The sequence below is a fragment of the Aptenodytes patagonicus genome, chromosome 2 (assembly GCF_965638725.1).
Source record: "Aptenodytes patagonicus chromosome 2, bAptPat1.pri.cur, whole genome shotgun sequence".
In the NCBI taxonomy this organism is placed as follows: domain Eukaryota; kingdom Metazoa; phylum Chordata; class Aves; order Sphenisciformes; family Spheniscidae; genus Aptenodytes; species Aptenodytes patagonicus.
In genome coordinates this window covers 44,515,188-44,528,802 of record NC_134950.1, presented here as the reverse complement: position 1 = coordinate 44,528,802, position 13,615 = coordinate 44,515,188, and the positions used below count along the sequence as shown (strand labels likewise).

The 13,615-nt window shown below is 38.3% G+C and overlaps 1 protein-coding gene across 1 annotated transcript in view; it reads right to left on the bottom strand.

Annotated features, from left to right (window-relative positions):
* ATP6V1H (ATPase H+ transporting V1 subunit H) overlaps nucleotides 1–13,615 on the bottom strand; it is a 53,365-nt gene that overhangs the window by 15,999 nt on the left and 23,751 nt on the right. Inside the window, exons 8-12 of the mRNA XM_076329713.1 lie at nucleotides 13,493–13,590; nucleotides 11,808–12,000; nucleotides 8,327–8,505; nucleotides 7,532–7,657; nucleotides 3,728–3,829 (exon numbers count right to left, since the gene is read on the bottom strand). Of these exons, the coding sequence (XP_076185828.1) occupies nucleotides 3,728–3,829; nucleotides 7,532–7,657; nucleotides 8,327–8,505; nucleotides 11,808–12,000; nucleotides 13,493–13,590 (698 nt within the window). The remainder of the gene's footprint in view (nucleotides 1–3,727; nucleotides 3,830–7,531; nucleotides 7,658–8,326; nucleotides 8,506–11,807; nucleotides 12,001–13,492; nucleotides 13,591–13,615) is intronic.

The window sequence follows — 13,615 nt, the reverse complement described above, 5'->3', positions numbered from 1 at the left end:
GTCTGTCATAAAGAAAGTTTGGAGAGAATTTGCAAGGAATATATAAACTGATTACTCACTGACTTGCATATGTTTTCTTACATCAGTCCTCTCACAGGTCACTAAGTAGTTAAACATAATATCCTGTGAAGAGGCTACCATTTGCATTACTCTTAACCTGACGCTATCCTGCCTTTCTAAGCTTTCATTAGCTGTCTGCTTTTATTACCGTTCTTTTCATGGCCAAATTAATGCATTACTGCTGCACAACACAACATGTTTTTGTAAACTACCGAACAGTATAAAGACATAGCGTGGAGATGAAAAAAAAAAAGTGTTTCCCATTTCATTTTATAACTCAGTCAAAACCATCCTGGAGACCACAGGGAATATTGTTTCTCAACAGTATTAAAACATATAAGGATGTTTCATACAACAGGAATGCATTCAGAAAAGTGCAATTCTTTTAAGCTGGAAAATCCTCACCAAGAACTCAAGAAGTTATTAGTAATGTAACAGATTCAAAAAAATCTTTATGCCTGCCTTAGGCCACCTCACATTTTTAATCATGAGTTAAATATAAAACCACTGCAAACAAAGACAAGACTATGAAACACAAACAAGAATTTTTCTCCTCGTTACAGGACTGACTTAAATACTGAATTTTCAGGAATTGAAAGGAGGTTAAAAAAAAGGCATTAAACTCAAAAGCTTCCTCATGCTAGGACGACTCAAGAAACAAAGTGAGAAGTTAAAATCCTATAATCACAAATGGAAATAGAGTATTTCAGATGACAGTACATCACTGACTCTTCATGTTCTCAGCCATAAATTCAAAGAACAGCATTACTGTTCTTGCATAACACTGCCTACTGGTACAAATCACTTCCCAGCTATATCTTTTAGACCGAAAGGTAAGCAATTGTGAGGAAGGTTCACAATGAAACCTGTTCCTTCAAGTTCCAAACCTGCTCAAAACACTACTTTTAGTTCTGTTTTCCCTCTCCTCAACTTCTGCTTACTTTACAGCAGTAATAGAGCCCAGGGGACCTGTTATGGTACATGTGCATCTTCTGCAGGCACTGTTCCCCACAACAACAGTGCACTAAGCCAAAACAGCGGTAATTCAAACAAGTTCCTGGATGCTGAAGAGCCAGATTTTAACAAGACCCATTTAAAGGGAGAAAGAGGAAACAGATGAAGACAAATGAGAACAGCTTAGACCCTTACAGCAGAAGATATATTAATATAAAATCCACACTACATATCTAAAAGCAGACCAAGGTGAAAAAGGGAATGCAATTAAGCTGGTTTTGAATCATGAGCTAAAGAAGGGCATGGCTTTAGGTGTCAATCTCTTGTACATGCAAAACATAAAACCCATGTTCACAGCATTCAGGTGATTGAAAGTGCTGATCTTACATGGGCCACATGGAAGTTGTACTGGAGGCTGATGTTTAGCCTGCGTTTATTTTCAGTGACAGGAAACACCAATGCCGTACTTTATTTCTGCTTTTACGCTGTCAGAAAACGCATGTTGGTAAGCCTCATTAGAAGCCCACGGTGCTACTGCCTTGAGAACTTGGTCCACAATATGCAATTTTAAAGGCAAGTTAAAATTATTTAAGCTGACAACATTAGAGAACAGCCAAGCAAAAATGTAGTATTTAGTTAAACAAACATTTTCTTTTGTCAAAGGGAAAGGTTAGCCTGTAACTCTAGGTCTCCACTGTGTGCGGCAGGTAAACTCAAGAAGTTTTAGGTTCTAATTCACCTCTACAACCTTCGAAGGCTGAAGGACGATCCAGTAAAGAGTTGAGGATAAACACTTAAAGGAAACAAAAGTATTTAAGACATTTGAATTCTCTTATTCTTCTAAACCAATGAATAGCATCCATTCTCAAAGTGAGTCATGCAATGAGAGTGTGAAATGCCAACCAGGCGTGGGAGCAGTAAACGACTACGTATCAAAAAACATCATGGTAAGAAATGGATTATTACATGGGAACTGACACACAGTCCTTAGATATTTTAAGCTTTTAGTCCTAAAACTGCTGAAGTTATACTTAGTGAGAATACACTGGATTCCAAAGGAAATTCTTTAAAAGAAAGATTGAGGCATTTTAGTTTGTCCATCAGAACAGAAAGCCACATAAGCCAAGTCCACAAGCAGAAAGCAGCTAAAGTATTAGAATTTGATATAAGAATGTGGGTTACAATAGTATCTAGGATATTTCTTATTTGCTGATGACCACTCCTTTTGAAGGTTGACGCACTTCTGAATAGGTTTAAGAGCCTGGGAGCTGAGCGGAACTGTGGTCCCACCAGCAGTACATTTTCCCAGCTAGAGAGATACAGGTCCTGTTTATCTACTCATCCGGCTTCATAGCTTTGGTCCAGCAACTGTATGGCCATACTGGCCCAAGCATTATGCCACATTTGAGTAGATGTGTGCAAGCTGTTTAAAGATTATAGCAAATGCCTAATAAAATGGTTTCAGACAAAGGGCAGCTCAAAGCAGGAGCAACCAGTATTAGTCCTTCAGCTTTGCCACTTGCAGGCAGCAGTATGAGTTTCCACCTTATTGGAGGATATCTTGCCTCCCCTCCAAATACCAGTTGTCATAAATCTCTTTTGGAAGACACAGGAGCTAATTAGCAAATACACAGCACTGCTCAGTACAAGTGGTACGCACTGAACACCTCTTACCTTTCTTAGAGGACCTAGAAAACAGTTAATTTGTTCCAATAATCTAAAAAAATTTTCAGTTCAAGTTGCTTACAAGACTACAATGGCTGCGACTCTTTCTAGAGTGAACAAATCTTTGTAGCGTATATATCGCATGAAGTTTCAGTTTGTTGTGCAGACTGTTATCTTGACAGTAGTAGAATCACGAACAAGAAGCGTTCATGAAATTCCCAACAAGCCTAGAAGACCGTTCTCGTCTTCCCCATTAAACCCTATGCAGAAACCAGAAACAGTCCACTTCTTTGCTACAAAAATTAAGTCACATGTCCCTTTGGGTGACTGATGAGCATGATTCTTGCAAAAACCAAAGGCCCCTTTCTGCTTCAGTGGTCTCTTTACCTTAGAGATGCAATTATTCAGCAAACATCTTTGCTCACAGGTTTTTAAAACAAAACAAAGCAAGAAAATACAGCAATGTCTGTCCGTATATTTTGACAGAAATTCAGGTTTACAATAAACAAACACTTTCACCTAAATGTGTATTTATGTAGCTAAAAGAAAACATGCTAAAATAGAAGAGTGATAACTGAATCTGTGCTAACATCACTGAAATTACAATAGCAATTATTTGTGAGAAAAATCTTGTCTCAGTAGTCTTAAGTCACAAAATACTTATTCATTGTTGAAATAGTCCATCCCTACTGTAAGTCCAATAATCATAATAGAAGGTAAAAATGATAAGTTGATTAAATTCTTGGTAGCTCTTCTAATTCCTTCCAGTGCATGTCTTCTGCTTTAGTCTAAATAACTTATTCAAGACTTCTTTAGACATAGGTTCCCTTCACTGTTAAGAGACACTGAAATATATTAAGTCAAAGATCTAGTTTGTATTTTCTCATCTGATCTAGTTTGCGTTTTCTCACCTTCCCAGTGAATTAAGCTTAAGCATAACCCTCAATCCCTATGTAGCATATTTTAATATAAATAAGCAAAAAAGCCACAGGCAAGGTATATACTCTAGCTAGTCTCTTGAGTAACAACATATTGGCATTTTTCTTACCGTTTCCCACGGGGATAGTGTCGTACATATTCTCCCACATCATGAGCAGCTACAGCCAGCACTTGCGGGTCATCAGAAACCTCCAGAAGTTTTGTCAGGATTCTAGGAAAGGATTTGAAACAATCAAGTCCCAGGTTTTGGTTTGGGGTTTTTGTTTTGGGTTTTCTTTTTTTTTTTTTTCTTTAAATCACTCATAACTTAAAATAACAAAGCCTGTAACCATAAAAATGCTTTACAAGTCATCCAAACAGCAACGCTAGAACAGAACTTTTTCTAAACGTGCAGTTGCACTTAAAACAATGGAGATCCTGCCCTCATTAACAGAATTATTAAAAGTATTCACTAGAGTTTAGTGAGTCACATCTACAAATACCCTATAACCAAGGTTTACAAAATATCTCCTTTTTTTATACATTGGCTTCAAGACCAACAGTTTTGAGTTCAAGATAAGCTGTACTAACCAAATGTATAGATATTTATAGACTGGGACAGGGGTGGGACACAAACACAAAGCCTACTCAAGGCCAACAGGTGCTGCTGCTTCTATTATACAATAGACCCCAGTCATGCTTGCATGCTGTTCCCAGTTACTGCACTCAGGATCCTGCACTATGGATTCAGAAAGCGATAAGGCCACATTGCTCGTAACACAGCAAGGGGGATATGACAAGCCTGCTGTCCATCAGCCTTTCCCCAACTCTGTTCCTCCCCTCACCTTACAACAGTAGCCTTGCTCAATGCAGGCTAGAAGGATGAAAAGGGCAGAATTTTATGCAGAACGCTGTTATACAGAGTCATTTAAAAATTAAAAGGCATTCTAGCAGTTGAGAACAAAGCAGCACACCAAGGTCTTTGGTCTGTGCAACTGGGAACTTCTCTTGGTTCAAGACCATCACCTTTACCTCAGAAACATCAGTCGTTCAGTCAACTGTTGTGGTCTAAAAAGCAGTTCTGTCCTAACTCAGACTGAGATAATGAAAGCTATACCTTGTAATTGACTCCAATTTCATATATTAGTTATTTTGTTAGCATGAGCAGAAATACAGAGCTGTAAGAATCAGAAAACAGTTTCTCAACTCTTCATATGGTCTGGATTTTTTAGTTAAGTAGTCTAATCAGTTTTAGTGGAAAACAGCTACCAGTAACACTGTTCTCTAGCCAGTAATGAGGAGGGAGGAAAAAAAAAAATGACACATATGAAGGTTAGGCACTAATAATAAGTTTAAAAGGTTAAACATACACATCACTGGAAAATTAGATTCATCTACACTTAGTGAGATGACAAACGTGTTCTAGTCACAGAAAGTTACTAATAAGTTGAAATAGTTAGGTAGGTTAAAAATTCAATTGGAATTAAAAAAAGAACATCCTGGTAAAATTAAATTACCACAGCCACTGCCTCCCTAGAGGCCAGAAAGTGACAGATGAAGCACTTTTTATTTTAAAAGAACTCCTAATTCAGACAGAAGTAGGAGCAGAAACTTGAACCATAATGCTAATCAGAAGACACTGAATCACAGAATCTCAGATCAGGATAGATCTCAGTTCAGGTATTATCATAGAATAGAATCATAGAATCATTAAGGTTGGAAAAGACCTCTAAGATCACCAAGTCCAACCGTCAACCCAACACCACCATGCCCACTAAACCATGTCCCTAAGCGCCTCGTCTACACGTCTTCTAAATACTTCCAGGGATGCTGACTCAACCACTTCCCTGGGCAGCCTGGTCCAATGTTTAACCACTCTTTCAGTAAAGAAATTTTTCCTCATGTCCAATCTAAACCTCCCCTGGCACAACTTGAGGCCATTTCCTCTCATGCTATCGCTTGTTACTTGGGAGAAGAGACCGACACCCACCTCCCTACAACCTCCTTTCAGGGAGTTGTAGAGAGCGATGAGGTCTCCCCTCAGCCTCCTTTTCTCCAGGCTAAACAGTCCCAGTTCCCTCAGCCGCTCCTCATAAGACTTGTTCTCCAGACCCCTCACCAGCCTCGTTGCCCTTCTCTGGACACGCTCCAGCACCTTGACGTCCTTCTTGTAGTGAGGGGCCCAAAACTGAACACAGTATTTGAGGTGCGGCCTCACCAGGGCCGAGTACAGGGGCACGATCACTTCCCTACTCCTGCTGGCCACACGATTTCTGATACAGGCCAGGATGCCATTGGCCTTCTTGGCCGCCTGGGCACACTGCCGGCTCATGTTCAGCTGGTTGTCAACCGGCACCCCCAGGTCCTTTTCCGACAGGCAGCTTTCCAGCCACTCTTCCCCAAGCCTGTAGCGCTGCATGGGGTTGTTGTGGACGAAGTGCAGGACCCGGCACTTGGCCTTGTTGAACCTCATACAATTGGCCTCAGCACATCGACCCAGCCTGTCCAGGTCCCTCTGCAGAGCCTTCCTACCCTCGAGGAAGGGTGAAGATCCATACAATATTGTTGAACAAAATACAAGTCCAGCATCACTTACTTAAGAAGTCAATAATAGTGGAAGGCAGGAAAAAAAGTAAGTTTAACAGTAAGCTTACGTATATTACAGTTGGAAAACAAGTAATCTGGCAGATAAGGGAAAATAAAATGATGTGGCTTGAAGCAAAGAAAGGATTGTCTGTCAAATGCCTTACAACGCAAAAGAGAAGTTCTGAGATGCAAGAATCTCCCCACCACATTGCAGGGGGGAGCTTGGTTTTTTCTGGGTTTTTGTTTGTTCATTTTGGGGTTTTTTTTTGGGGGGGGGGGGGGGGGGGGGGGGGAGTTTAAAGGAACTGTTGTAGACCACTGTCTTTGTGGCAGCACAAGCACAATAAATTTACCTAACAGTCCCAGAACCAGGAGAGATGAATACAGTATTTCCTGTAGCAATTGCAATGTTTTGCTAAGCCTCAACATCAACTTCATGTTGCAGTTGGCAGCATCTAAAATTTTTGAAGTCTATAATCCTACATATTTAGCAATATGTCCTCAGGGAGGAATTTATCAGACTTGTTTTTGTGAGGTTTCAGGGCAGACTGAAATGCACGTAAAGCTCAAGATCAGCTTGCTCTTGCCATGCCTTCTAACATCTCACATGGTCCACTCGACCTCCTGATTTCCGTTAGGTCTGGCACTTATTAGCAAATACTGAACAGGAAGAACACCATGCATTATCAGTTAATGACAACGCAGTTAAACAACTAAGAGCTCCTACAAGCTATTTAAGACCTAAACATCTTTTGAGTACACACTTTCAGAAGCCAGCAAATAAGTCCTTGACTCCAAAAGGAAAGGTGAGCTTCAGCTTCGCTTCATTAACAATCTACATACACCAAACACAGTCCCGAGACAAAACAGACAGACTGCAACGTAATGCAACAAGTCAGATTTTCCATGGAACAGTACTACTACTTTCAGCCCCCAAGTATTCAAGACAGGAGTTCATTACTCAGATCAACAATAACACACAACACAAAACTAAGACTAAGGAATGGTAAAAACATTTTTAATTACATCAGTTAGTATAGCTGTTTTTCAAGTGAAAGCATGAAAAGAGTCAACGGCACAAATTTGCACACAAGTTAAGCCAGAGGTATTCCCTCTATCATCATGATCAATACATTTTGACCAGTAAAAGCAAATAAACAATTCTGCTTTTGAACAAAATGAACCATACATGAGTAAGAACCATACATTCTAAAAATAGCAATATGTTCTGACTTGCTTTCATTCCAGACATTACTTCGTGTTGAAATGTAAAACCTATATTGGATACAGGTTCAGTTAAACACAGAAAATATTAAAGAATTATGTGATTCAAAACTTGAAAACTTACTTGAGTAGTTCATAATTCTTCTCATTCAGTCTTACAGCGTTCTCCCGCCAAAACTTCTCAGACTTGTGTACAGGACTCCACTCCAGTCTTCCTGACTTGAGCTCAGAACTGTACTCATCGAAGGAGCTGCAACACAAAAGATCTAAATGAAATATTGGCTAAGCTTCTAGGAACAGAGTTTGAACTGCGTGCCCAAGCCTGTCCCTAGCAAGACAAAGCTGGAGCACAACTTGCTATGACACACTTGGAAGTCAGCTCTCTGCAGAGCATGAGAACTGCTCCCTGTCTCAGAGTTCAACACTTTAAAAATAAGGAAAGGCATGAAAAGCAAGGAAAAAAAAAGTTGTTTTCAAACATACCCCTCCATCCACCCCGAAACAGAATTCCTGAAGGGGAAAAAAAAAATATAGAGGAAAAATTCAAGCCACACAACTACAGCATTTGGGAATTTAATTGGCTGTTTTGCCTGTTTTCTAGGTTTTAACTTCCCCCATCAAGGATCCCAGTCCTTGCCTTTCATCCAGTTAAACCTTTGACATGAACTACAACATGCAGTTCAATTTATGCACAAGAGCAAGAACTAGGTAAACACCAGGAAAAGCTTGAGTTAATCTGGACAGCAAAACATATTCTAATCAGGTAGTCTTCAGCTTAGACTGGAACTCCTGTAAGATCCCTCTGAAGCCCTTCAACAGTTTATCAGTTACAAGGATGACATACCCAAAAGTGAAGAAAGTTTTACCAGCGTTCATATAATTGGTCGGGTTTTTTTAAAGTTCACATTGCAAAGCATACCTAAGGTCCTGCACGCTCTCACCAAGCTTGTCCAGTAGAAATTTGATATCTTCACTTATGTCTTCATCATCATATTTCTGCTGATCCAAATTCTCTAGCTGCTTTAAAACTTTACACTGAATCATGGCAAGAGCATATTCTTGGCGAGTTTCTCTCTCAGTAGATTTCTCTAACAAATTCTAGGGAAGTAAAAATTTATTTATTTTGTTTGTTTTAGTAACAGACTACTTTTTTTCAAAGTGGTACTTTTAAGAAACTCTTATTGGTGCTTTTTAATTCAGTAAGTGACAGAATTGACCACTTCCCAAAATAATCTCTCCAAAGAAGCAAAGTATGAGTCTACCACACAGCGGCTGCTTTACACCCACATTTAGTAGCATAAATTGCCTAGGACTGACCTTACTATACAGGAGGAGTATTCATACCTGTCACTACAGCAGATGAAGAGGAACTTAAAATAAAAAAAAGGCTGTCTTGCAAGGTAGAAGTAATGCAACCATATGTGCTGAAAAGCACAACCACCACTGCATTCAAGTTTAGGTCACTTAGACCTTTTTCATCCTAGATGGTATACTAACTTCAATACTAAAAAGTATTAATTCACCTGCTTTGATCATTTTCCACATCAAATCGGGCTGGCTACAAAGACTATTCAAAGGGCAGGCTTATATCCCAAATCCCAGTCTCTCTGCCATAAACAACTACTTTTATCTGGGTTTATCGTTTTAGCTTTCTGTGCAGCAAGAGCATAAAGCAGGAAATCCTTAAAAAAAACCAAAACTGAAGTCATCTTTCCAACTCAAGAGTTACCATCTGGATTAGATCAGCTTCTTTCGAATTTGGGAATATTCCAACTAGACATTTTTATTCAAACAGAAGCTTGTTGGTAAGACTGGAATTACAAGCACAGAATGTAATAGTCGAGTTCCAATGTCATTTATTCGTTACATTTCTACTCAATTTAATCAGTTTCAAATTATGTTGCTCAATCAGAGCTAGCCACCTGCACTTTTTGATAAAGCTGAAAACATGAATTCCATATAAAAGACAAAGTCCTTAAGAAACAGAACGTGTTCATATAAATAAGCCTTAACATCTGCCAGAAATAAGCAATGAGACCATATAGAAGGAATTTGACTGCACCACTCATTCATGCCACAGAATCATTACACTTAAGGTTTCTAATATATCAGACATCATATTAGTTAGTAAGGCAGAACACTGCAAATAAGTGTTAAAACTTGCATACTGAAAATAAGTCATATTACTGCTTTTAATGGCCACATACAATTAGCTTTAATGTGCAAAAAAAACCCATTTCTATTTCAGTAAGAGAACTGAGAAATAAAAGGTAATTTACATTAAGTAATGCTAAATTAGAGTTAAAAGTGCTAATGAAAGAAAGAGAACAAATAATGAATCTTAAAAGACAAAATTCAACAAGTTCAAGGAGCAGGTAGATAAACTTTCCAAAGAACTCCTAGTTAAGAGAATTATAGGCAGATGTGGAAGCTACTCCAAATATTATTACCTATCTCATACCATAGTGAGATATTCAAGCTTTTTATAGTGAAATAGAAAGGATATGTTAGGACAGTACAAACAGGAACACATGACTAAATAGAATGGATCAGTAAACTACTCAGTGATAAAAAAAATCTTAAGGTACAAAATGAGTTACAGGTAGGAAACAGACATAAAAGACAATAAAAGTATGAAAAATGAGGAAAAAACACTTTAATAGGTAAAGAGAAAAAGTAATTGATTCAAAGTAGACAGAAGTATCCAATACCTGTTGCTTTATAGAAGAAAATGACACTACAATTACATCAGGCAATTAACTTCCCAAACAGGTGAAACAGGTCAAATTCGGAGAAACTTGAGTAGTAGAGAAGACATATGCAAGTTGTCAAGACTCATGGCATACCTTCAATAATGCACAGGCCATAGGGATGATTTGGGGAATCATCAAGCCTAGTCCTTTATGCAAGTCACCTATTTTCCCCCCCCCACCCGTAAACTGATACTGTGGCCTCTCACACAGGAAAAGGGCCGTTTTGCCCCTGCTACCTATTTTAATTTTGCTTCAGAACTCACAGCTCTGATGTTTAATTTCTAATCTACTATTTCCTGGCTGCCAGTTTATAACCTCATGTTCATGTCTTAAAGTTGGAGAAAGAAAACAGCTAAGCTAATTTCCCCAAAGCCTGTAACAGAACCATCTTATTCTTTCTCAGCCTGTATTTATTAGAAGAACTTGGCTTCATTTTTGTCTCCTCTTGCAAAACACAGTAAATCTAAGAACTAGCAATTATTTCTCCTACTTTTTATGACCTCAGAATTGGAAGAAGTTGAATATAAACTGCTGAGCCCCTCAACTTTTTCCTTTTTTTTTTTCTCCCAAGCTGTCTTGCTATACAACCCTGCTTAATCCTAACATTAAGATCCTAAAGAACACTAGAACATCTACAGAGGTCTACACAGTAAGAATAGCCCCTACTGAATACCTCACACCACTGACCTCCTTCAACAGGACAAATAGCATATTCTTAGGACCTACCTTATCCAGAAATTTTTCAAAGTGGCAGATGTTTTTGGCTAGAGAGATTAAGTCACAGAGTAAGCACCTTCACACAGCTCATTATTGCTGATCCGCAAGTCAGTAAGTAACAATTCCCCTCTCCCTATCCTAATTTGCTTGCAACACCTACTACTGGAACACAACCAACACCCAGCAAAAGAGTTTCCAAGATCTACATCTCCTACTCAGGATACAAGTCCTGTTTTAAAGCAGGATTACAAGTTGTTATAGCATTCCTGTATTACATACAAGACGCTTGACAAGCATGCATATAAAGCTATGTGCACATGCACAATTAGCATGCATGAACACAAACTGGTACTCTCACAATGAAAACATCAAGCCTCGGTGCTCAGTTATTCCAGATTATCTTAAATAGGACCAATGATTTTCAGGTAACATGGACAAGTAAGTCAACTAATCACTCTTACATGTATATTCTCATTCGTATTGACAGAGCCACCAGGAAAAGATTTTTGGACTAGCAGATAAAAATAATTTCCAAGTCAGTCAGCTGGACAAACATATGCATGTTTAAAATAATTTTTTTTAAATTAAAGCTTCATAAAGCAAACTTTATCAGGTATTAGTAACTACAGTGTTTTACACTAGTACCAGTAGAAAAAAGAATCTTGAACTAAAGAAGGGAAGTCACTAGTGCCTGTGTTAACATATTTTTTTTAGTCAACCTTATCTGAAGAAGACATTGAATAGCAGACATCTATTACTTGTAATAGCATGTCTATTACCTGTAGCAAAACTCAGTTCACAAAAAAAAAAGGGAGAATTAAGCTTTCAATTCAGTTTACTGATACAGTCTAGCAGAAACAGCTGTGCATCAGCAACATTTGACACCTACTCATTTGAGAGAGAAGCGCAGTGCGATTGACAGACGCTTACCCGAAATGCTGCAAGGATGATTCTAGTTACTTTCTCTTTGACAGATTCCTGAAGAATATCTGACAGCACTGGAACAATATTATACCGACGGAGATATTCACACATTTGAGGGCTAAATGCCAGCAGCCACACACAGAAAATCATCTGATACTGGAGCTGGAAGCCGCATTTGTTGCTCAAGACCCCCATGATACTGAAAAATTAACATAGTATACATTTAATTTTTAAATAATGATTGCATAGATTGCATTGCTCCACCCTGAAACATTAAAAGAAGTGGTTAACAGGAACTTATTGGAAAAAGCTGCGGAGGATGAGTATACAACCCAGGCTTCACAGTATCCTGCACCAGTATTTATCATTGTACAAGCAGCTTGTTCAGAAAGCCATCTTTTAAAGATAGTTATTTCCTCCTTAGCCTTACAGCCATAAAGCTGCATTTTCCCATGTGAACTGGTGTGGTACTGTATCCATCTTGAGGTTCACTGAGACCTTTTTTCTACTGGCATGTTTAGAGCATTATTTGTCATTCTAGGAGAAACAGAGAAACACATAGCTACTCCTTCAGAGTTAAAAAAGAGAAGGAGTAAACAGACAGAACAAAGTCTACACAAATTGAACTTGTTTCCTTAATTGTATCTCTCCACAGGAGTGTCTGAAATGAGCTGAAGTAGTCATTATTTAACAAGTGAGTTCTCAGAAAACAGCTTATAGATATAATACATCACAGAGATACAAAGCACTGCTATAGAAGAAATAATATCACAAGATCTCCAAGAAGAAATCATGCAGAAGCTTTGTTCAGCTGAAGTTTTGAAGATTTAATAAGCCATTTACAGATCCATTCCAAAAAAAGCTTACCCAATTTAAAAAGAAAAAATTATTTACTTTCAAGATCATTACTATCAAAATTAAGACAAATTCAAGCTTGTTGAAACGCGGGCTTATTGTAATGCTTTAATAGTTTATTAAAAAGCTTCCTTGGTGAAAAAGTTTGTTTCAATAGTGTCATCTTGACACACGTGAACATCTTTTGAACTTTCACTTCACTGGCAACTTTGACTTTTCTCCATTTCAGAGTACAGGGGTATTTTTTTCTTAAAGTGCAAATCGTATAGCCACCATCCCCAATAGAGGCACGCATGACAGAAAAATTATTTATAGACAAGCATTTTTTCACATAAGATGAGTGACAACATCCTAGCCTCATGCAGAGCTATTTATGAAGAGAATCTGGATAAAAGAATGACCTACTTGAAGCTGTATGTGGCAAAAAAAATTGAGCTTAGCTCTAGAACATCTTTCTCCTTTCACTAATATTTTCAGACTGAACAACTCCAAACTGAAAGACAAGGAAGATTAGCAGAAACTCATTCCGTTAGTCCTTGTTCTATTAAACAGAAAAACACAGCATCTTCAGCTGAAGACAAATGGCTGTATTCCCCTTCAGATATTTAAGCAGTTCTTCATGAAGAGTAAAGTAGCATTAAAGCCTCAACATTGGTACCTATATCTGCAAGTTTCATTTGTCTATTTGACTGTATTAATGTTTGAAAACAAATAGGTTTTGTACTCAAACAGAGCAGCTGTCTTTTGCAAGAGAGTTCTATTCGAATAAAGAGGTCACTGGGGAACACGCTATTGTAAGTGCAAGTATATCCATATAAATTGAAATAAATGCTCACCAATTTACTCCATCTGCTTCTACCCACGCAAAGCGATACTCATTGACCCTGAGCATCAGCTGCAGACATCCAGCAACACATTGTACATACTGGGAACTCTGGGTGAAAAGAAGAACATATCAC